The sequence below is a fragment of the Thunnus maccoyii genome, chromosome 1 (assembly GCF_910596095.1).
Source record: "Thunnus maccoyii chromosome 1, fThuMac1.1, whole genome shotgun sequence".
Classification (NCBI taxonomy): Eukaryota; Metazoa; Chordata; class Actinopteri; order Scombriformes; family Scombridae; genus Thunnus; species Thunnus maccoyii.
The window spans coordinates 1,009,074-1,034,873 of record NC_056533.1 but is presented as its reverse complement, the minus strand read 5'-3'; the positions used below and the strand labels follow the sequence as shown (position 1 = coordinate 1,034,873).

Sequence of the window (25,800 nt, the reverse complement as noted above, 5' to 3'; positions counted from 1 at the left end):
ATGTGTTTTTAAGGTGTTTAGGGCCAAGCACAATAACTTCAGTTTTATCTGAATTTAGTAGTAGAAAATTGCAGGTCATCCAGGTCTTTATGTCGTTAAGGCATGACTGGAGTTTCTTTAACTGATTGGGTTCATCTGGCTTCACTGATAAATATAATTGGGTGTCATCTGCGTAACAATGAAAATTTATGGAGTGTTTCCTAATAATATTACCTAAAGGAAGCATATATAAGGTGAATAGAATTGGTCCAAGTACAGAACCTTGTGGAACTCCGTGTCTAACTTTTGCCTTCACGGAGGATTCATCATTAACATGTACAAACTGAAATCGGTCTGATAAATAGGACTTAAACCAGCTTAATGCAGTTCCTTTAATGCCAATTAAATGTTCCAGTCTCTGCAAAAGGATTTGATGATCAATTGTGTCGAATGCAGCACTAAGATCTTACAGGACAAGTATAGAGACAAATCCTTTGTCCGATGCAGTTAGGAGGTCATTTGTGACTTTCACCAGTGCTGTCTCTGTGCTATGATGCGCTCTAAATCCTGACTGAAAATCCTCAAATAAACTATTGTTATGTAGAAAGTCACATAAGTGATTAGAGACTGCTTTCTCAAGGATCTTAGATAGAAATGGAAGGTTAGATATAGGTCTATAATTGGCTTAAACACCTGAATCAAGAGTAGGCTTTTTAAGAAGAGGTTTAATTACAGCTACTTCAAAGGACTGTGGTACATAGCCTGTTACTAAAGACAAATAAAGAAGTGCTCACAAAGGGTAAGGCTTCCTTAAGCAGCCTAGTTGGGATGGGATCTAAGAGACAGGTTGATGGTTTAGCTGAACAAATCATTGAAGTTAGTTCAGACAAGACGACTAGAGAAAAACAGTCCAAATATATGTCAGGATTTACTGCTGTTACTAAGGTGCCTGTTGAGGGCAGGAGGTGGTTAATTTTGTCTCTAATAGTTAGAATTTTATCATTAAAGAAGCTCATAAAGTCGTTACTACTGAGAGCTATAAGAATACATGGATCAGTAGAGTTATGACTCTTTGTCAGCCTGGCCAAAGTGCTGAAAAGGAACCTAGGGCTGTTTTTATTCTCTTCTATTAATGCTGAGTAATAGGCGGCTCTGGCATTACAGAGGGCCTTCCTATATGTTTTAAGACTATCTTGCCAGACTAAGCGAGATTCTTCTACTTTGGTGGAACGTCAAATCCTTTCCAATTTTCGCGATGTTTGCATTAATTTGCGGGTTTGGGAGTTATACCATGGAGCTAACCTCTTATGTTTTATTATCTTCTTTTTTAAGGCGGCGATGGAGTCGAGTGTTTGTCTTAGTGAGCCTGCAGCACTATCAATAAGATTATCAATTTGGGAGGGACTAAAGTTAACATAAGAGTCCTCTGTAGTATTGAGATCACTGAAAGTTGAGAAGGAATGACCTGGTGTGACGTCACGTGATCACGTGACATGAAAACCTTGGGTTTGAAGTGAAAATACTATTTCAGTAAAATTATTGCTTTCCAATTTATCTGTAGGAAATATTATTTGCTTTTAACTGAACTTAACAAAACAGGTTTAAACCGGAAACCAAGATTTTTGTTTAGACCAATGTAAAAATGCACTTCAAATCAATGACACAATCTTGTAATCTCTCCCCTGTTGCCATTAGTTACAAATGACTTTGTACATAAGTAGTAGAGGTCCAGATATGCCAACTGAGTGAATTTGTTGTGTGTCAAATATTGCACTTTTAATATAAGAGGGGAGTCAGATTTTGGGAGACATAAAAGCTAACCCAACAAAATATGACTCCCCCCTCAGTCTCTCCTCTGTTGCTACTAGTGACAAATAGGACCAGATATGTCGGCAAAGAGATTTTGTTTGTGTCACACCTTTAATTGTTTAAATATAGCGTAAGAGGGGACTTAAATTCGTTAAGTGAAACTTGCAAAATGAAACTAAGTGAAACAAAATCCCTCATAAAACCATCTCCTTGCCGATTTACTATTCTTTCATTATTCATTTATCCTTCATTAAACTGAAGATAATAAGACTGGTTATAGTAAACATATTTAAACTGAAGTAGAGAGCGAGATTAGCTTGTAGTGTGAAGTGTGTGCATGTTCACGTGAAGGTGAGTCAGATTCTGCAGGCAGTCAGAAAATTCTATAACACCGGTCTAGATTTCATTCATGGCTGAGAACTTTCCAGAATTGTTTCCCTTCTCATTTTATTTAACTGTGAACTGTGTCTTCCACCTTTTTGTTCCTCATTTAGTTTATGCACCATGTCTTTCAGTAATGTGACTGAAGTGATGTAAAGCTCCTGGTATTGCCATGTACCAAACCTTTCAAAAGCCGACCCCCCAAACCAATTATCTGCACCTTTTCTCTCCACTTCAAAACACGTGTAGATTTCGACCCCCACTTGTGACAGACAACTTCACTGACCAATAAGAATGCAGGGATTTCTCTCTTTTTTTTTTGACGGGTCATGGTTTAATACAACCAATCAGACATCAGTAAAGGCCGGCCCCGGCTGTGTAGGCGTGTCCTGCGCTGCCAAATAAGTCCAGCCTGAATTACTGCAACTTCTCCAACTTCAGGAAAAGTTGCGTAGTCCACGCAGTGCTTTTCATAGCACTTCAGTCCTCTCACATTAAAACCATTCACTTCTACTTATTCTACCATACTTTGCTTTATTATGCATAACAGTCATGTTACCCATCTGCTCCTCTGTCTTCTTTACATCGGATTGACTGGTAAGTACTGATTGGGAACTCTTTACGCACGAGCCCTATGCTTTGTGTGTGTTTCTCTCAGATATAGGTCAGCTAAAGTCATCCATTTCCTCAGTTGAAGAACTGATTTTTTTGTAGTAAAGATCAGGTTTAGGCAATCGACGGTAGTTTCCTCCTGTATGGTTGCAAGATTCCCTCCGACAGTGTACTACACTATAAAGAGCGATCTCTGCAGTAATGAATGGCACACCGTTTCTAATAGTCGCGGGCTGCAGACTTTTGCAAGCCACAAGTTGAACTCTTAAGTTTTATGTGGCTTTAAGAGTCATGGAGCATTAGCAGACTGTTCAGCCAGTTCACCGAGTCAGGATAGGAGGCTGTTTTTGCTCATTGGCCGCTGTTTAATGGAAACTGTGTCTTCCAGCAGCCCAGTCTGAGCTGGACACAGATGAAGTGGTTCCCAGGTTGGTCTCCGGACTGGAGGCGCAGCTGTCCCCCGATCACACTGTGCTCACACTGCGGCGCCGCGGTCAGCGCTCCCTGGACGCCGCGGATGGCGGACACTCTGACCCGGATAACATAATTCTGTCACTGCCTGCTTTTGGAAGGAACCTGTACTTAAATCTGACGCGGGACAGCTCATTTCTTTCGGGGGATTTTATGGTGGAGGAGAGGCGCAAGGACCAGAGCGCAGCGATGAGCCGGCTATCCATGAAGCAGCTCTGCTTTTACTCCGGCTTCATCCTCAACCACACGGACTCTTTGGCATCACTGAGCACCTGCGGCGGCCTGGTAAACCCATCTTCACTTTTCTGCTCTTCGTTATATGTTTCATGTCATATCAAGCACTTGAGATACAGCATTGGTTGGATTATAGTCTGGCAGCAACTTGGTTGTAGACTTTAAATGTTAGGCAGCCACCCTGCTGAAGTGCCTTTCAGCAAGGTTGTTTGGCCCTGTCTGCTCAGTCAGTGTAGTTAATCTCTTAGAGTTGCAATGATTTGTCGATTAATCACCTACAGATAAGCAATCTCCAACTATTTTGATAATCAATCATTTGAGTCACTTTTTAAGAAAAAAAAAGCCAAAATTCGCTAGCCCCAGCTCGTCAAATATTTTCTGGTTTAGTTAGTCTAATATGATAGTAAACTGAAATTTCCTTTGGTTGTGGATTTGTTGGTTGGGACAAATGAAGACATTTGATAAAGCAACTTTAGGGAAAATAAAATGGGTAAACTGGATTAAACCAGTTTAATGACAGAAAAAAGTTCCCAAAAACCCATTTAAAAAGAGGTTGAACATCAATTAAGTGTAGCGTGTTTTAGCAAGACTCATGATCTCCAAGTCTGCTGTTCTGTAGCTAACCCTGAACTATGACCTCCCTGTGTGTGAATTAAAGAAAATATGAATCTCCCCACTGTGAGCAATGAAGTTACACATGAGCTGAGAAATTTCAATAATGCTCTTATGTAAATCAACTGTGCAGATAGGGGTTCAGATTCTTTCTCTTTGACTCTTCATCAGAAACAGGCTTGAAGCCAGCTCTTATAGTAGAGTGTGCTCCATTATTTCCTCTAAATATCCTCAGTGACATTTTAAACATTCAGTTCACCCACAGTAAGTGAGCAGATTATTGTCCAGCTGTGTACAGACACTGTGAGACACATGGTGGGTTAATATGGAATAATATCACCAGCAGCTGCAGCAGTTGAACCTGTAATCTCTGTGTGTCCAGACCATGATGGAGTGTCAGGATGGGGGGCTGAGGGGTGTTCTGAGTGTCCTTAGTAAAATTAGAGATCGGATGTGTCTCAAAATACTAATACAAGAAGTACAAACTATGTATCTATGTTGACAGTGAGCTATTGTGGCAGAAAAATGTGCTTTGGAACAATCATGCTAATATCAAATGTAAAACATTCATGAAAAAGCTGGTTAAGTTTTTTTTTTTTAAAGTATTAAATTTAGGGGGTGGCTGTGGGTCAGAGGTAGAGCGGGGCGTCCACTAATGGGAATATCGGCGGTTCAATCCCTCCAGTCCATATGTCGAAGTGTCCTTGGGCAAGATACTGAACCCCAAATTGCACCCGAAGGCTGTGCCATCAGTGTGTGAATGAGCATTAAAAACGCCTCCTGACGAGCAGGTTGGCACCTTGCATAGGAGCCTCCACCATCAGTGTATGAATGTGTGTGTGAATGGATGAATGTTGGCATGTAGTGTAAAGCGCTTTAAGTGGTTGAAAGACTAGAAAGGCTCTATATAAATGCAGTCCATTCACCATGTACCATATTTTCTGAGTGGTCCCATGAGTCATGACACCACTGTTAAGTCCACAGTTTCTATACTTGTCATTAGCTGTGAACAATCTTATCCTGCAGGCCTGCACTTTTTAAAGGTAATTCAGGTTTACTACAACTTCCGTCAGATTTTTGTGGTTTTTGGTCATTTTTATCAGTAATGATAACATTGTATTCACCAGTATAGCCGATGCACCATGTACACGTAATATCAACTGAAATGTTAAAGGTGCTAACATCATATTTTTAATCTGATGTTACACAAGAATAATTAAAAGTGCAGGAAGAAAGTTACAGGTGAAAAGTGTGGTAAAGACTGTAGTATATGTAAAATGCTTTTGTAGTACAGTTCTTTGAAAAATAGTTTTTGGACAACCATAGATGTCTACCGCACAGAGGAATAAGATATATTGGACTTTGATACACACACAATACTTGTAAGTAGGATGAGTTAATTGTTGATTTGGCTCTGCACATGAAATTTGTTGAGAATAAGAAAAATATAGAAAATCACCAGCCTTATCCTTTTAATATTGCTTACAGTGATAACGATAAATTAAATTCAACATGTTTGTGACTGTAGAGTGTTGTTTAATAACTACTTGCACATGAAATTATTCCTTTAACCTCAGTTTTGGCATTTCTTTCCTTAGAACATCCAAATGCAGCACAAAAGTCTGGTATTCTTACTCTATTAGAGGACCAGACCAATATTCCGGCAGCTTACTTATCCCACAGCCTGGCATGCAGCATCTATGGAAGCAGCTGAGCTGTCATTATTCAGCCGTCTACTAGTCGCCGCAGTTAGGAAGGTTGTTGTGCTCCGGTTCATGACGTAAAATGGCTTGTTGAAAACTAGCTGATACTGATTTATCTCTTGGTCTTCTCATATAATCTCTAATCTTGCTTTTAATTTGACAAGTTTACATTATTAATTTCTAGTTGACATTGTGGGTGTATGCGATGTGGTATTGCGTGTAGCTTTGTATTTTGTATAATGCGTCCTGTGTGTTTTTTGCTTTGTACTGTTTGTTATTGTGCTGTTATATGTTTTATAACATATAACAGTATGAGACCATTGTCCTTGATTGTAATGACACTGTGACCATAATGAAGAGTGGGAACGCAAAACTTCACTATGACATCAGATATGCCTGCTTTGAACAAAACTTTCCACAAAACACGAAGAAGGATCACAAAACTGAACCAGCTGAAGCTGTGATATCAAGACTCCAGCAGAATAATTGTAAAATCAAACACTTTCAACAGTTAATGCAGTGAAGAATTCAATTCAATTCAGTTCAATTCAGTTTTATTTATATAGCGCCAAATCACAACAAAAGTCATCTCAGGGCACTTTTCACATAGAGCAGGTCAAGACCGTACTCTTTAATTTATAGTTCCAACAATTCCCCCATGAGCAGCACTTGGTGACAGCGGTAAGGAAAAACTCCCCTTTAACGGGAAGAAATCTCAAGCAGAACCCGGCTCTAGGTGGGCAGCCATCTGCTTTGACTGGCTGGGTTGAGAGAAAAAGAAAGTGGGGGGGGGGGGGGGGGCAAGAGAAACAGAACAACAACAACAACATTAGATACATGACTAGCAACAACAAACAGTAGTAACAGCTGGAGAAGGACATCCCCATGGTCATGAGCCAGAGCCTGGTCCCTGGGGTTTCGTGCGGATGAGAAAGCACAAAGAACTCTGGGGAAGAAGTCAAGTTAGTAACATTCAGTAATGGTAAATGAATGCATACAGATGGAGAGGAGGTCCCCCGGCAGTCTAGGCCTATAGCAGCATAACTAAGGGCTGGTCCAAGGCGAGCTTGGTCGGCCCTAACTATAAGCTTTATCAAAAAGGAAAGTTTAAAGCCTACTCTTAAATGTAGAGAGGGTGTCTGCCCCCGCACTGAATCTGGAAGATGGTTCCACAGGTGAGGAGCCTGATAGCTGAAGGCTCTGCCTCCCATTCTACTTTCGGTGACTGTAGGAACCACCAGTTAGCCTGCATTTTGGGAGCACAGTGCTCTAGTGGGGTAATAGGGTACTATGAGCTCTTCAAGATATGATGGTGCCTGACCATTAAGGGCTTTGTAGGTGAGGAGAAGGATTTTATTTATTCAATTTGGGATTTTACAGGAGGCCAATGCAGAGAAGCTAAGATGGGAGAAATATGATCTCTTTTTCTAGTTTTTGTCAGTACACATGCCGCTGCATTCTGGACCAGCTGGAGAGTCTTTAGAGACTTTTTAGGGCAGCCTGATGATAATGAATTGCAATAATCCAGCCTGGAAGTAACAAATGAATGGAATATTTTTTCTGCATGTTTTTGAGAAAGCATGTGCCTGATTTTTGCAATATTATGTGAGTGAAAAAAAGGCAGTCCTTGAAAATTGTTTTATGTGAGAGTTAAAGGACATATCCTGATCAAAAATAACTCCCAGATTCCTTACAGTGGTGCTGGAGGCCAGGGTAATGCCATCCAGAGTAGCTTTATCATTAGATAATGTATTTCTATGGTGTTTAGGAGCAAGCACAATGACTTCAGTTTTGTCTGAGTTAAGTAGCAGAAAATTGCAGGTCATCCAGGTCTTTATGTCCTTAAAGCATGCTTGGAGTTTAGTTAACTGATTGGTCTCATCTGGCTTCATTGATAAATATATCTGGGTATCATCTGCATAGCAATGAAAATTGATGGAGTGTTTCCGAATAATATTACCTAAAGGAAGCATACACAAGGTGAATAGTATTGGTCCAAGTACAGAACCTTGTGGAACTCCGTGTCTAACTTTTGCCTTCATGGAGGATACATCGTTAACATGTACAAACTGGAATCGATCTGATAAATAGGACTTAAACCAGCTTAATGCAGTTGTCAATTAAATTTTCCAGTCTCTGTAATAGGATTTGATGATCAATTGTGTCAAATGTGGCACTAAGATCTAACAGGACAAGTATAGAGACAAATCCTTTGTCTGATGCAGTTAGGAAGTCATTATTACTTTCACCAGTGCTGTCTCTGTGCTATGATGCGCTCTAAATCCTGACTGAAAATCCTCAAATAAACTATTGTTATGCAGAAAGTCACATAACTGACCAGCAACTGCTTTCTCAAGGATCTTAGAAGGAAATGGAAGGTTAGATATGGATCTATAGTTGGCTAAGACACCTGAATCAAGAGTAGGCTTCTTAAGAGGTTTAATTACAGCTACTTCAAAGGACTGTGGTACATAGCCTGTTACTAAAGACAGATTGATCATATCTAGTAAAGAAGCGCTAACTAAGGGTAAGGCTTCCTTAAGCAACCTAGTTGGGATGGGGTCTAAGAGACAGGTTGAAGGTTTAGCTGAACAAATCATTGATGTTAGCTCAGAAAAATCGACTGGAGAAAAACAGTCCAAATATATGTCAGGATTTACAGCTGTTTCTAAGGTTCCTGTATTTGGGGAGAAATCGGTGCCTGTTAAGGGCAGGAGGTGGTTAATTTTGTCTCTAATAGTTCGAATTTTATCATTAAAGAAGCTCATGAAGTCATTACTACTAAGAGCTATAGGAATACATGGATCATTAGAATTATGATTTTTTGTCAGCCTGGCCAAAGTGCTGAAAAGGAACCTAGGGCTGTTTTTATTCTCTTCTATTAATGCTGAGTAATAGGCGGCTCTGGCATTACAGAGGGCCTTGTGTACGTTTTAAGACTATCTTGCCAGACTAAGCGAGATTCTTTCACTTTGGTGGAATGCCAAATCCTTTCCAATTTTCGGGATATTTGCTTTAATTTGCGGGTTTGGGAGTTATACCATGGAGTTAACCTTTTATGTTTTGTTATTTTTCTTTTGAAAGGGGCGATGGAGTCGAGTGTTATTCACAATGAGCCTGCAGCACTATCAACCAGATTATTAATTTGGGAGGGACTGAAATTAACGTAGGAGTCCTCTGTAGTCCCTCTAGTGAAGACATTTTTATCTTATGGCGTATAATCCAGTAATAGGAATTCAAAAGTTATCAAGTAGTGGTCTGATAAAATAGGATTTTGTGGACAAACTATCAAATGTTCAATTTCGATGGTCAGTCAGTACAAGATTGAGGTTATGGTTATGACAGTGAGTGGGTTTATTTACACACTGAGAGAAGCCAATTGAGTCTAATAATGAGATAAATGCAGTGCTAAGACTATCATTATCAATGTTCACATGAGTATTGAAATCGCCTACTGTAATTACTTTATCTGTACTAAGGGCTAAGTTTGATAAAAACTCTGAGACTGAGTACAGACCAGGAGGACAGTACACTATAACAAATAGAATTGGCTGTAAGGTTTTCCAGGTTGGGTGAGAGATATTAAGAACAAGGCTTTCGAATGAGTTATAATTAAATTTTGGTCTAGGGTTGATTATTAGGCTTGAATTGATGATGGCTGCAACTCCTCCTCCTCAGCCAGTATCTCGAGGAATGTGAGTATTAATATGACTGGGAGGACTGGATTAATTTAGGCTGACATGTTCTTCATGACACAGCCAGGTTTCAGTAAGACGAAATAAATCAATATGATGATCTTAGGTTAGATCATTTACTAATACGGCTTTAGATGATAGTGATCTAATGTTTAAGAGTCCACATTTAATTCTCCTATTTTATTGTACAATTGCAGATGTGGTGTTAATTTGTTTTATATTTTTTTTATCAACGACTCCTCTTTTATTTATTTTAGATTTAATTGATTTAAGTGGTTGGGGGACAGACACAGGCTCTATGTGGTTTTGGGTGGGTAACTGCTCTAATGGTAGCACAGAGAAGTGTGTAGGACTGCAGCTCTGCCTCCTGGTCTCAACTCTGGGTTGTCATGAAGAACTCATACTGCAGCAGACTCATATTAAACACTTACAGCAGTGTCTGCCTGACCATTGCACCTTTTTAGGCTCAAGTTTAAGGACTTTGTTACACAACAAAGATGTGATGTCTCCCATTAATACAGAAATGCTTCTACAGAGTTCTGGAGCTTTTGTAACGAAATATCATTTCTGGACCTGTGATGCGGTGGAAATGTATTAAGTGGACCTCTAAGACTTGTATTTGAGTACCCCTGCTGTAGTTGGTCATAGAATTCAGTAAATCAACAGTTGAAGTCTTTCCTGGGATTTAGTCTTAGTCATAAGGGCTCTGTGGGGTGCCATGTGTTTATTTAGGATTTGCATGCACGCACGCGCACACACACATGCACAATCACACACTATAAATGTGATTTTAAGTCTGACTAGGGGTGTGATCATGCTGTCTGTATTTTTCCAGACTTCACACATTCAGGCACACACTGGTGTGTCATGAATACACACAGCAAGTACCCCAGATTCCTTTAAACTAGGAGTGAAGCTATTGCTGGCTGTGAGCCAGGACAGACTTTTAACCTTTTTATTATCATTCTGTTGATTTTTCATTCTTCTTTTCATTCTTCTTCTCTAGACAGACAGGATGTTGTTATGTTGACATGAAGATGTTTTTAATGTGATGACCATTCATTGGAACTAACTAGGTCAGGCTCAGTGACACCTGAAGTGGGAAAAGCCAGTCTCTCCCATACACAAACATACCTGACCACACATGTATAATGGCTTGCCTGTTTGACATGGATCTCCATATGCTATATTTAACAATGTCCACTTGCAGTCACTGTCCTTAACCTTGCAAGTCAGGCTACATCAGTGCACACACACTCTTACAGTCACTGTTTATTCTCAAGGTCGTACAGTGACACTGCTAATCAGATTTATTTGAATCAGCAGCTCGTGTTTGGCTGAGGTTCACGTAAAACACAGCCCCTCAACATCTTGTCTGTGTACGGGTAAAGTTTTCTGACGATTGTATCTGCAGAGCAGCTGAAATGGGATGACAGAAGATAAATTTGGATTGTATTAGTGCTTCTAACATGGCATCTCTGAAGGCAGCAGGAAAGTTTGAAAAGGAAACGGAGACAATATATGAATAAATAGAGGGACAGTCATCATCATCCGTAGATGCTATCACAGTCGTTATATAGTATTTTCTCATGCATTTTGTACTTCGTATTTCTTCTTGTCAAACAAATAGTATTTGTATGCAGTTTTAAATTGATGTTCCTCTATGAAGGGCATGCCCTAGCCAGTGTCATAATCCTGGTTGCCTAGCAAAGTAGTGGTGACAACATGTTTTTTCCACAGTCTGTGCAGCAGGGATGTACCATTGCTCTATAGCATCACACTACATCTACCAGCTACACAGCTGGGTGTTGTCACAAGAAGCTAATACAGACCACACTTGAGCACACCCAGCTGTGATGTTGGCTGTGGTCAGGGCAACAATGCTTTTTTTGATACAAGCTCTACTATGGATTTTTCCTTGTAAATTGTAATCCTTTAGATTTTAGCCAAAAAAAATCACTTTGTTTTAATAAAGAAAAAAATACAACACTGATCATATTTCATGCTGTAAGTAGTTCTGCAGGACACAGTAAAGTTGGTTTTCTTGCTGAGGTGTGCAGCCTGTCACCTGCAGCTCTTGACCGAATGGCTCATTGTAGCTGTTCACAACTGTTCCACTACTCCCTGACATATTTAAAACTGATCAGCTGTCAAAAATGACTTAAATTACTCTTGTTTATAGATGTGTTCCTGGTGAACGATAGCTGTCATCATTAACCTCAGTGAGAAATACACTGCATATACCATGGCTGCTTCACAACAAAGCTACCTTCTGTCTCACCAGTTGAATGCTTTAAATGTGAACTAGCAGCAGTAGGAAATGTTGGGTTATCATTAGCAGTAACTTAATACAGCTCTGATGAACAGGAAAACAGTGAGGCTGATATCAATGAGATAAATTTACAAACAATAATGCTGGATTACAGGCAGAATAGTTTCCTGTCAATTCCTTGCATGTAAATAGGTCATTTGCATCCATTGTGGGAATGGCGGACTCTGCCACAATGAAACAATTAAATCTCATATGTAAAGAGGTAATTACTGAATGGCTATTGCTGAAACAATGCCAACCATAGTTTCAAAATAGGATTTGATTTCATTAAAATATTGAGAATTATTACTTTAAAGAACTAACAGTGTGTTCACATATACAGATAAAAAGAGGCAAGCTCTCTCTTCTCTCACAAGCCTGAAGCTGAGTCTTTATTAGCAAATCAAAAGTCAGCAGTGAATTCTGACCATTAAAGAGGCCTGGCAATTTAAACATTTCCCTTTTTAAAATTTGTAAGTTGTGTTTTTTACCAAGTTGACACCAAGTCCTTTAAAAGCATATATCTAATAATGCTTTGTGGAAGACCTGCCTACCACTGTCTTGTTTCTTATTCTTCTCGGATTTTAAGAGGCCAGAACATCAGATTTTAATGTTTTTGTTTTTGTGTTAAATCAAGTCAAGGAGCAAAGTCAAATCCTTGTAGGAATCAAAACCAAGTCAAGATCCAAGTCTTCAAGTCTTAAGACTCATCCAGCAAGCTATTCACCAATCCACCCAGTACTTTTTTCTAGAATTAAGCTAGTGCTTAAGCCTTGTAACCCCACTATGAGAACAGCAGTTCAGAAGCAATTTCAACATCCTTGCAGTTATGTTGTAGGTCGGCATGGTTGCTGTCCATCTTTCTCCACCGTACACTTCTAAAAATAGCATCTTAAAGCCATGTTTGTAAAATTTTCTCCATTCAATTCCAGCAGAAGATCTCATCATATTATGTAATAACATCATATAATAGCTCAACATAATTGTTGTGACGACTCTAACTGACATTCGCAAAGTAAATGCCTTTACAGTTCTTGACTCATATCCTCTGCCACGGATGAAAGATTGCCTTAATAACTTGGGTACCGCCAAGTATGTCATCAAATTAGACTTGCTCAAAGGATATTAGCAAGTACCACTGACTGACCGTGCCTCCAAAATCTCTGCATTCGTAACCCCAGACCACTTCTTGCAATATGCAGTTATGGCTTTTGGCATGTGCAACGCACCGGCTACCTTTCACAGTTTTGACAGAGCTGACTAACTGTAACATATATTTAGATGATCTGATTATGTATACCACCACTTGGGAGGAACACACAAAAATCCTTGAAAAAGTGCTCACTTGGCTCGCGGAAGTGTCGTTCACGTTAAACTCGGCGAAATGTGAGTTTGGGAAAGTCACTGTCACCTATTTAGGGAGAAAGGTGGGTGAAGGGCAGGTACACCTGTAGAAGTCAAAGTCTCCACTATAACAGAGTGTCCCATTCCTTCCACAAGAAAAGCCCTTCGCAGGTTTCTAGGCATGGCAAGTTATTACAGGAGCTTCTGTCGTAACTTTTCTACTGTTGTCCTTCCACTAAGAACTCTACTCAGCCCAAAGGCAGATTTCGTGTGGACCTCTGAGTGTCAACATGCCTTTTGAAAGTGTGAAGTCTCTCTTAAGTCACGCCCCTGTACTTGCCACTCCCGATCTCTCCAGACCTTTTAAATTGGAGGTGGATGCCAGCGCTGAGGGAGCTGATGCTGTGCTACTGCAGGAGGACGCGGACGAGGTTGACCACCCAGTATGTTATTTTTCACGTAAGTTCAATAAGCACCAAGTCCAATACGCCACAGTTGAAAAAGAAACCCTTGCTTTGCTGTTGGCACTCCAACATTTTGAAGTATATGTTGGGTCCAGTCCCTTGCCTGTTGTAGTCTTCACAGATCATAACCTCCTTGTCTTTCTGTCCCGCATATACAATCACAACCAGCGACTCGTGGTGGGCTCTGATTGTGCAAGATTACAACTTAGATATCTGTCACAAAAAGGGTTCAGAAAACGTGTTGGCAGATGCTTTGTCCAGAGTGTAGGTTACCAACCTATGTGATTTGGTAAGTTGAACCAAAAACCAGTTGGTTTATGTCTTAAGGGGAGGGGTGTTACAGCTGCCACAAACCCCTGCCTTGTGTGTGTCTGTGTGCAGTCTTTTTCTTCATGTCAAGCAGTCTCCAGTCATCCAGGCTCCTCCCACTTCCCAGCTGGTATTGGTGAGGGTCCTGATTGGAGTGGCCCCTGCTCAAGCCAGCCCTCCAATCTCAAGGCTTCAATCCGTGGGCCGAACTGATAAATGTCTAGCCAGCCTGCCAGTTGGGGCAGCGGGGATTAAGGGAGCAGCTCGCTATGGTGACTCTTATTGTTGTGTGATAGCTGTTGTGAGACTAGTATGAAGCACCCACTTTTTAACTGTGCTTCTCGTGAATGTTGAAGTCAGGTGCACTGGATCTAATATGAGGCACTCGCTTGTTGTTTGGGCACTGGGCCAGGGGTAGTTATAAGTATCACTGATTGCTCGCGTGCACACATTAGTTGTTATTTTTGTTAGCTTCATCAGGAGCCAGGGTGCTGTTCTTATTGTGTTTATTTTATAAGCCACTGAAAACTAGGCCTAGAGAGTGAGGTGTTAGTTTTGTTGTTTTCTTTGTGTAAGTAAGTTTAGCTCGGATTTAGGAGTCCTCTTTTGGTTATATTGTTTTTTTTGATTTGAACAGCACCCGCCAGCCCCTCTCCCTCAGTTAGTTGCTTGCCTTTTGTGTATGTGATTTCTGTGAACCACCGGCCCTCCTAGCAATAAATAACTGTTTAACCAAACAACATTCTGGTTTTATGTTGCTTCCCTTCCCCTAGTGAGCTGGGTTGTAACAATTGTTCAATTGAATGTGATAATAAACAGAAAGTTTTGGAAAGAGCATTAATACTAATGTTTGGACTTCCTCACAGTAGTGATCTAACTTACAGAAACAATTTCGTACTGTAACACTTGAGAAATGAAATCAAACTCTTGGAGCTGAGGATGGAGTGATTTTTAAATCAACTCAGATCCCTCCAAGCACAGCTTTCTGTATGGATGTGATATACCTCTCTCTCCAGCTAATGCCTATGAATAGTATCAATGTCCCCATGTTTTTGGAGCTGTACAAATGCTTTAAGCCATCTTCCAGTCCACATTATGCTGGCGAACAGTATTTGTTAGTCCTGGGGCTCAGCCAGGAGCTGAATGTCTGCACAAATGCTGGAACAGACTGAGAGGTGCTCTATTTTATGGCATACCAGACTTTAGTCAGAGCTGGTATGTTCATAGTGGCTGCTTGTGGCTGCTGTTTGTGTATTGTGTTGTGTGTATTTCCTGTTAGCCTCTACTGTTGTTGATGCTATACCGATAAAGAAGTTTATTATCTGAGCAATGTCTCCATGGTTTTTTTTAAAATTCCAGTCCCAGTACCTGGTCAAAGTTCTGTTGTAGAGAATTGGGAAACCATTGTCTGTGACTATCAGCTTTTCCACTATTTTCTTTGAAAATCTTTGACGGAATAGAAAACAGCTCTGTGCTTCTGTTTCATGAAGGAATCAAAACAAGCTGATTGGTTTTTACTCCCACTCATCAGAGACATTTATATAAAGTTGCTGGGTGCCTTTTCAGTCTGTGAGTGTAATGATGGCCGATGTCAGATGAATGGATTTCTGTTCTGTCTTGGTTCTGTTCAGTCGGTGTGTGTGAGTCCATCTGTGTTTCTTGTGTTGCCAGGGTGCAGAGACCTCATAAGTGTGTGATGCAGAGTGTGCAGAATGATTGATTTGACTTTACTTTAACATTAGAGCTCATATAAGAATCTCTTATTCTTACCAGACTGCCTTGATTTCAGGAAGAATGAACACCTCACTTGCCCAGCAACACAGATTTTCTTTGTTCTCTATGTAAAAACTCCCAAGTCCTCCAAAATAAATTGCAAAATATGTCATTGGTCCATACACTCCAAAACGACACATACAAACATTTTCTGATCAGACACCCCTATCAGCATGATGACATAATTGGTCTGTGCCTTCTAAAACTGTTACAAATCACTGTTGACATAAAGTCTGGTTAGGTTTAGGCCAACAAAATGAGTACTTTTTCAAGGTCTTGAAAACATTGTATCTTTGGTTAAATGGGACCTATTTATGCTCATTTACAGCTCTATATTTTTATTCTGAGACTCCACTAGAGCAGCTTTGCATGATTCACAGTTCAAAACTTTCTTTCAGTTCTTAATTTATCTTATACTGGCCCTTTATGCCTCCCCTCAGTTCAGCCTCTGTCTCTAACAGGCAGTTTTAGCTCCTGTTTCTTTAAGACCCCCCCCTCCCAATAAGCCCACTCTATTCTGATCAACCAGCTTTCCGGAAGCCTGCCGAGGGGCAGCCATATCCGAGTCATGTTAAGTTACTGCCAATGCAAACCCAACATTTCCTGCTTTACTGCTTCAAATTAAAAGCTTTTAAATGACTAAATAATGTGGGACTTTTATTGTGAAGAATTTACAGGGAATGAAACATGTTTCATTTCACCACCGAATTAGTGGAGCTTTGTATTGAGCCGATGTCGGCTCGGGCTGAAAGTAGGGTAAGTCCAGGTCAGTTCATCACACTTTTGGACTGCATCGTCATAGATATTAATGAAACTCGGCATGCTGATTTGGTCATATAAGAAACCTGTGGAGCCAAGATTGCATCTTTCTCGGATCACTATTAAAGGAGATGTGGGCAAACGAAGTTTGAACTAATCAGCGTGCGTCTGTTACTTTGACTTGCCATATCTCCCTTGATATAAGTCATAGAGAAATGGTTCTCATATCATTTTAAAGCTCTTTTCCAGCTCTATATTTTACTTTACAATATTAACCCAAAAAATGAAAGGTAACAGTGTTATGAATGATTATAATCTTGAAAGTTGAATTGTAAAAAAAAAAAAAAATTAAAATGGATCAAATTTTCACCAAAGTTAGGTTATAATGTCTTGGTCTTTGGTTATTGAGTTGTTGCTGAAATGTCATGACTTATCTGAAGTGGCATCACATCACTAATTCCTTACAATGTTGTTGAAAAGCAGTTATTGATCATTGAATGGTCAGGCACATGCAAAATTACAATGCACTACTTTCTTGATGGGCTCACAGGCCACTGGATAGTGTGCTCAAAGAAATACATCATGGGTGGAATGATGAAGATAAATGTTAATTCAGTTCAATTGCAGTACTCTCACCTTACTGTTTGAATGATGAAGTGGTAATGAAGTTAGGAAGCAGTGGCTACACTCTCAATTTGTGCTCCTTAAGAGTCTTTGAGGCAGCAATTGTGTCTTTGTTTGACATTGTGTACATCCGTCCTGTTGCCATCACAGGTTCAACTACCAGTAGCACATCCTGGTGGTCCATCACAAGTGTATCAGGGCGATATGGGAATGTGTACGATGGAGATGGTCCATGAGGATGCAGAAAGTTCAATCTCAACTCTCCAGTGCTGGGCATTGTCTCTTCAACACATCCCAGCCACCACTCATTATCATACGCAACCACAACGTAACCTTTGATGCTCACAAAGTCAAGTGATTCCTTAGGTGAGAATACCCTTTCAATCCTGCTTTCTGAGCACACTGAAAAGGGTCTGACATCCGCTTTGTCAGCTGACAATGGCTGAAATTACATAGCTTTCGTCCTGACAAAGTGGATGTCAGACCCTTTTCAGTGTACAGGGAAAGCAGAATCGAAAGAGTGTGCTCACTCATCTTCTGTCTGACGCAAATCTGGACTTTCTCTGTCTGATTGAAACATGGTTGAACCAAACAACTCCTGCGAGTGTGTTCACGGTGCCCAAATACCAATGTTTTAGAAGAGACAGACCTGATGGAAGAGGAGGAAGGGTGCTTTTTTATGTGAGAGGCAACATCAAATGTGAACATGTTGTTTACAATGTGGGTACATGTTAGAATATGTTCAGATAAAAATAATGTCATGACAATGTCATGAGGGGCGGCTGTGGCTCAGGAGGTAGAGCGGGTCGTCCACTAATCGGAAGATCGGCGGTTCGATTCCCGGCTCCTCCAGTCCACATGCCGATGTGTCCTTGGGCAAGATACTTAACCCCAAAATTGCTCCTGATGGCTGTGCCATCAGTGTATGAATGTGTGTGAATGCTTAGCTTCCTCTGATGGGCAGGTTGGGACCTTGCATGGTAGCCCCTGTACCCATTCAGCGTATGAATGTGTGTGAATGGGTGAATGTGATTCGTAGTGTAAAAAGCGCTTTGAGTGGTTGGAAGACTAGAAAGGCGCTATACAAGTACAGTCCATTTACCATTTACAACAAATGTCTTTTTAACATCATAGGTGTCTAAAGGCCCCCTTCTGCAGATGACACTTTCTGTGATCAACTCATAGAAGTCTTGAAAGAGTGCAATTTCAACAAATAATTATTACTTATGGGTGATTTTAATGTGAACTGGGAGGATAAATCTAAGAGAAAAAAACTGAAAATGATCACAGAGAAATTCCAACTAGAACAACTAGTAAAAGGCCCAACTAGGATTGCAAAATGCTCCAGTACACAAATTGATCTAATATTTACTAACAAATCAGAAAGAATAACAAAAACTTATAATTTAATCACTGGCTTATCAGATCATAACCTAACGCTATGTGTGAGAAAACTGACTAAAAATAGATTTAGGACTACAGCAACTAAGACAATGATCCTTCAATGCATACCCAGAGCTAAGCAAGAAGAATTTGCCAGTGAAATTAACAGCTTGAACTGGGACAATGTACTGTCCTCTGATGATCTGGACTATGACTGTGATACTTTTATTCAAAGAATCAACTTTGTGAGGGAAAGATTTAATGTGAGGATACAGATCAATTTTAAAAATAAAAACTATTTACCATGGTTTAATGAAAATTTGTGGAAATTAATGAGATCTAGAGATGCTGCACTAAGGAAGGCAATTACAACTAGAAGAGACACTGCCATGCTGATTCATAAAGGTTTAAGGAACAAAGTCATCCAAGAGCTAAGAGAAGCTAAATCTCACTTTTATCTCAGTATATTGAATGAGGCTCTTGAGTCTGTATATGAGTTAGGAAAAAATTTACGAAAAGGAAACTGGATATTGCTCCTATGAATGCTACAGACTAGGTTTTCGAGCTGGTAGAGACTAATGAGTTACAAGTAAACAAAATCATCAGCTCCTTAAAAAGCTCTAAAAGTAGAGATGCTTTCTGTTCCATAAAGGTCAGTGTTAGGTCCCCTATTATTTAGCCTATATATTAATGATCTCTCTCAACAGTATCATAGTAGAACTGCAAATGTATGCAGATGACACTGTTGTGTACACACATGTGAAAACAGCTGAGTTAGCTGCTGCTAAGCTAACAATTGCATTGGAAAGGATCACACAGTACATTCAAAACCAAATTGAAAAATCTGCTATAAACTACTCAGTTCTGCAACTGCTGACTCCAAATTTCATCTCATTGTCTTCTCATGAATGCATATAATCTTGCTTTTAATTTGACAAGCTTACATTAGTCATTTCTAGTTGACATTGTGAGTGTATGTGATATGCTATTGTGTGTAGCTTTGTATTTTGTTTTGTGTCATATGTGTTTTTTGCTTTGTACTATTTGTTATTGTGCTTGTTTATGTTTTAATTGTGACCTGCTTAAGGGACTGCAGATTAAAATTAGGTATAAGCTAACTCTAGTACAGTACATCAAATGGTAACATTTATGTTTAACACTGTACATGGTCCCAATAAATACATAAATAGATAAATACTTAAAGAATCACTCGACTTTGTGAGCATCAAAGGTTACATTACGGTTACATATGATAATGAGTGGTGGCTGGGATGTGTTGAAGAGACAGTGCCCAGCACTGGAGAGTTGAGATTGAACTTTCTGCATCCTCATGGACCATCTCCATCGTACACATTCCCATATCGCCCTGATACACTTGTGATGGACCACCAGGATGTGCTACTGGTAGTTGAACCTGTGATGGCAACAGGACGGATGTACACAATGTCAAACAAAGACACAATTGCTGCCTCAAAGACTCTGAAGGAGCACAAATTGAGAGTGTAGCCACTGCTTCCTAACTTCATTACCACCTCAACATTCAAACAGTAAGGTAAGAGTATTTTTGCAGTTAAATTAAATTAGTAGTGCATTGTAATTTTGCATGTGCCTGACCATGCGCTGATCAGTTACTGCTGTTCATCAATATCATAAGGAATTAGTGATGTGATGCCGCTTTAGATAAGTAATGGCATCTCAGCAACGACTCAAAATCCAAAGACTAAACTTTCTGGAGGTGTTGATGACATTCTAACCTAACTTCGGTGAAAATTTTACCCATTTTAAAAAATAGCTTTTTTTAAAATTCAACTTTCAAGATTATAATCACTCATAATACTGTTACCTTTCATTTTGGGGTTAACATGGTAGAGAGTTAAATATAGAGCTGGAAAAGAGCTTTAAAACAATATGAGAACCATTTCTCTATGACTTATATCAAGGGAGATATGGCAAGTCAAAGTCACAGAGGCATGCTGATTAGTTCAAACTTTGTTTGCCCACATCTCCCTTCATAGCGATCTGAGACACATATGATTTCACTTCCACGGATTTCTTAAATCAGCATGCCAAGTTTCATTAATATCTATGATGGTATGGTCCAAAAGTGTGATGAATTGACCCAGACTTACCCAGTAGAAAAAATAGCTGGAAATCAAGTATGCAGGGCAGTCTAAAGCCAGTGCTTTCTACTCACATGGATCACTTTTGCATACGTTTACCTCATTATTTGACACTTGTTTAATATGAACATCCGACATTGTCACACTATGACTGAAAATAAGGAAAAGCCTAATAGGTCCCCTTTAAAATGATATCTCATTGTCATTGAGTGCAATCATAATTATGTGGTTAAAAGAGTACTCCACCAATTTAGCATTGCACTACTATAACAGAAGAATCAAAATTGATACAACAAAACCAGATACCATCTATTCTTTGCATCCTTTTTCCTTGTTAAAACCTGGTGCCTACATTACCCACAATGCAACTTTGTTGACCTGTCTATCCACCCCAACTAGACTTTGTGGCTGTCTAATAACGTCACCTGATTCCCCCCTTTGCTACAGCGCTAGAGGGCTTCTGTCACTTGAATGTAAACAGATGTTGTTTTTGGACAGTTGCATAATCATTACTGATTCTGGGGACAAAAGTCTCAAACGCCACACTGATGAGTGATTTTTTTATTTATTTATTTTATTAGTTTATGTAACAGGGACCATACATATTAACACTGTTACATACAGGTAAGCAATGCAACAGATGTCATGAATACAGGCCGTCTAGCTGAAGCTAATTTTCCCTGGTTAGTCTGTTAAAACTAGATTTAAAACATGTGTCACCATTGGTTAACATGCATCAACTCTTCAGAGAAGCACTGCTTTTTCAGCACACCCCAACTTTTGTATCTTCTGACTCTATGGTATGGCACATTCAGTTCCTGCCTGGATGTGGACAGGGTGTTGTACTTTAGACTCTTTGTCAGAGATCATGACATTTATGTCTCTGTTCATACATTTGAGAAGTTTGGCATACTAAACAGGTGCTGTTTGAACGCTTATTAACTAATTACACATTATCTCTCTCTGCAGAAACATTTGGTATATGTGTGTTTTAGTTGCGATTTAATATAGACATAAAATAAGATGATAATGATATTCACCCTGGCATCTGTACCTACACTCAGGATTCATATTATCACTTGAAGCAAGTGATAACCAATCCTATCCACTTGTAATAAATACAGTATGACATGTGTTTTTAGGATTGGGTTGTATGGATTAATATGACCTATAGGGGCTGCTAGTGGATCTTTTAGACTCTAAGGCCGTAGAGCTAAGGGAATCTTTCCTTGCTGTTGTTGCCAAGTGCTTGCTTATAGGGGAATGTTGGGTCTGTGTAAATTAAAGAGTATGGTCTAGACCTGCTCTATATGAAATGTGCCCTGAGATAACTTCTGTTATGATTTGGCATTATAGAAATAAAACTGACTTGACTTGACTAGACTCACCAGATGTGGAATGAGAAGAAGAGAACACGCCTGATAGTGCTGACTCACCAGAAGCATGCACTCTGACTGCCACCCTCCAGCACATTTTCTTTTGACCTACTTAGAAAGTTTCAGTTCATAACAGGACTCAGGACTGGACAGAAACAACAACTACAGCAATGTGGCAGTCAATATGATCACCTGTAGACAGAGTATTTTTTGTTGTGCTTTGTTAAGTATTCACCTCACTTTCTAAAATTCTTTTTATAATCCTACTAAATCTGTGAAACAGTATGCCCTGACTGTCTATCCACCAAAATCCAGATGGGATGAGGGAGGAGTTGCTAAAAATGTTGATACCTAATCTGGATGGCCTTCAATTGTTACCATGCACTTAACAGTAATAAGCTATACAAGCAGCAGTGATTGTTCTGGGAAGTTTTTTGACCAGATTTTTGCCTTTTAGACCTACATATAGGCTGCTCTACCCTCTGACTGGTAGAGCATGTTGGGGCTGTGTGCAGCATGAGAGGAAGATCTAAAGATACTCCTCAGGGCTAAAATAAGTTCAACCACTTCCATGTCTCTTGGGTAAAATCTGCATTTTGATTGACTGTTAATATTCTCCCAAAAAGATGCTAGAATTGGACAATAATCAAAGATAAGGCAGTATGAACTAAAGTAAATAAAGATGCAATCAGCAGATCATACAGCAGTATGAGGTCTCTGTCAAGGAAATGAAATGAGATTTTAAGTAGATAGTGCTTTAAAAGAATAGTATGACATTTTGGAAAATGCATTGTTAGCCTAGCTTAGCATCAAGACTGGAAGCTTGGGGGAAACAGCCAGCCTGTCCCTGTCTAAAGTTCAGACAAGTACCTTCCAACACCTCTTAAATTCACTCATCAACAGGCTTTATCTCCATTGCTTAACATGTACATAAATACAAAACAACAATTAGTGATTTTTGGTGGTACTTGCCACCACCCCCACCATCATTTTGCTTTTTTATATAGAAATAAAACCCATTTAGTTCATTATCACGTATCAGCTCCCGTGTTCATCAAATAAAAAAACACTAATTTGCCAAATACTAAGAATGTTATCAATACTTAGTCAGATGACGGATACTATAGTTATAAACTGAAAGTGTCTGCTCCATGACCATTTGCAGCAACAGCAGAGTCGCAGCACAGAGTAGCAGAGCAAGACGTCTGTCTTCCCTCCTGCTCTCTGGTGTAAACACACCAGCGACCAGCTGCTCTTATGTCTCAATGCTTGTTTTTGACAGGGACAAACAAGACACGGGAGCTCAGCTTGGGTCTTGAGGAGTAGTAGCATGTATTCACCAACAATTAGCCTAAACTGTACACACACTGTACTGTTCACAGCTGCTAACTTCATACTATCTGCTCTAGTCGCTGCAGTCTCACCGTCACACATACGCTCTCTCTCTCGACCACATACTCGCTAGCTATTCCTTGAAGGAGTTACACTACTTGTATAACACATATTAGTTTAGAAAACATCTTAAAATACTTTTGCACAAAGGGTTAAAAAAAGAGAAAATGGCTCAGTCGGCTGGAAAATAGTAAAAACTAAAATTCTGAAGCCAGGGCTTCAGTTTGAAAGTCTTATAAAACAGAAAGCGTGAATGTATGCAGTAGCAGCCATGGGATCAAAAAATGTGGTTTTAATGGCTTTAAATGAGACCTAAAAGGGCCCTAACATGCTGATAGTTAGTATTGTCTCTACACAGTGTATTATAGACTTACTGTAGGATCTGGGGTTGGATTTCCAAAATTGGATAAAAAATACACACCTTTGCCAAAAATCATGGCTACAACATCATCACAGCCAAAATAATTGAAAAATAAAACGTTAAAGGCCCTTTTGGTCCCTAGCGAGGCACAAGAGTTAAAAGGAATCCCTCAATGCTTAGGCCCGGTGGGGGGTCAACTCAGGCCAGGCGGGCCGCCAGGCTTGCAATACACTGGTGGAAACCCTGGTATTCCTTTTTAAAGGATATGGCTAGCAATTTTCTATATATTTGTCAGTGTTGACAATATCCTTTTAAGTATGGATTAAACAAATAAGATAAAACTTCCATGCTCCATGTTAAGTCAAGTCAAGTCAATTTTATTTGTATAGTACCTTTCATACACAATGGTAGTTCAAGGTGCTTACCATCAGCGTGACAACAACAGCAAGATAAAATCATTTTAAACACACAATATGTAATTTCAGCTGCTAGGGGTCTCTCAATCAAAACAATAACAAAAGACGGAGTGTGAAGTAGCATGGGATCATGGGATTTGTTGTCTTCATCGTTAAACAACCAGCTTTTTCAGGTAAGGATTACTCCAATATTCATCGTTCAGGATGTTTTTACCAGGACCTGAATTATCCGCAGAGGTCTCCACCTCTCCAAAACAAAGCAACCTGGTGATTAAAACAGGTAAAAACATTTAATAAAGCAGTTTCACGTTAAAAAAATTCTCTGACGCTGTTCAGCAGGCACAGGACATCCAGTAGGGGCTGCTAGCCGAGCTGCTGCTGACGTTTGCTCAGCTTGTTTCTCTGCTAATTTATGATCCAGATGTCTGATGACTAAAATCCTTCATCTGGTTGAAAGATATAGTTAAAAACTAGCATGGTCTAAAAAATGTATCATAAAAATCTGGCCTAAAACTGAATAAAAATCAATTTATAACAGTTTCTGTTGAACAACCACAATGCTGATGTATGCATATACTCTTTAGACGTAGGTAGACGCCATTGTGGCAGACAGCCACAACGCCAATGTATTATCTTGTAGGTGTATACTCTTTGATAGACGCAATTGTAGTGGACAAACACAATGCCAATGCATGCATCTTGTGTGTGTATACTCTTTGGTTGAGGGGTATGACACTATTGACAGGTGACCAAATGGAACGGACCGTTACCTTGATTAAAATTACAGATTTCTCTGGGTTTGAAAATTGTTGGAAACATTTGGGATAATGTAAGTACAACTCAACAAAATATATAACATAGGTCTAGTTTGTCTGTTTTTAGAGATTTTAATGTGGAATAAGTATATATTATAGCTTTAAAACAAAGTTTAAAAAATAAAGAAATACAGCAAACCAAAACACATACTCTACTCTAGTCATGACTTGAGGAAACAAAGGTTTTAAGTTTTAATGTGGAAACAGTAGTGACTGATTTTGGGTAATCTGGAAGTTTGTTCCTGAGAGCAAGACCAAAGTAACTAAAAGCTTCCTCTGAAGACCTGGATCTTCATGACATGAGGGGTCTGGTTGGACACTAGTTAGTGAACAGGCCAGTAATACTGGGAAGCCAGACCATTAAGTGCTTTATAGACTATCAACAGAATCTGCCTTTGAGGACCAACTGCTAGTATTTCCATCTAATTATTATTCAGCTGTAAAACATTTCAGCATTCAGTCATTGATATTGTCAATATAGTTTACCGGCTTGCTTATGGGACATATTATCAGAGGACAGACAAACATACAACTGTGTGTCATCATTATATAGGTGATAGAATATAATGGATATAATATAAATAATATATTTTTTTGTCCAGTAACAAAAAGTATATAGTCACAAACTACAGAAAATAGCTTTAGGTTTCTTGTGTAACCCTGGCTCTCAGAGTAGTGCGAGTGAAGTAACATAATGTTCTACCTCAGAAACAAGGCAATGCTTCTATCTGCTGATAAATGTTGTTGTTAAGTGCACTAAAACTTTATTTTTATTAGTTAATTTATTTTTCATTCATACCCCCCCCTTTTTTTTTTTTTACAAAGTTGAATTTTTTGATCACCTAACGACATTTATT

General features: G+C 39.4%; 1 protein-coding gene and 1 long non-coding RNA gene across 10 annotated transcripts in view; both read left to right on the top strand.

Moving 5' to 3' along the window:
- The first annotated feature begins 2,512 nt into the window (after window positions 1-2,512).
- adamts17 (ADAM metallopeptidase with thrombospondin type 1 motif, 17) overlaps window positions 2,513-25,800 on the top strand; it is a 626,422-nt gene continuing 603,134 nt past the window's right edge. For 3 of the 9 annotated variants that reach the window (XM_042414606.1, XM_042414534.1, XM_042414761.1), the window contains exons 1-2: window positions 2,517-2,766; window positions 3,170-3,537. In XM_042414606.1, the coding sequence (XP_042270540.1) occupies window positions 2,709-2,766; window positions 3,170-3,537 (426 nt within the window). In that variant the 5' untranslated portion in view covers window positions 2,517-2,708. Of the gene's footprint in view, window positions 2,767-3,169; window positions 3,538-25,800 lie in introns of all 9 variants that reach the window. The other 6 variants (XR_006096576.1, XR_006096581.1, XM_042414307.1 and 3 more) reach the window with 5 other exon arrangements.
- Window positions 13,525-15,298, top strand: LOC121900174. Its single transcript, XR_006096922.1, has 3 exons — window positions 13,525-13,610; window positions 13,784-13,904; window positions 13,997-15,298. It is a non-coding gene; the product is annotated as an uncharacterized LOC121900174 (long non-coding RNA).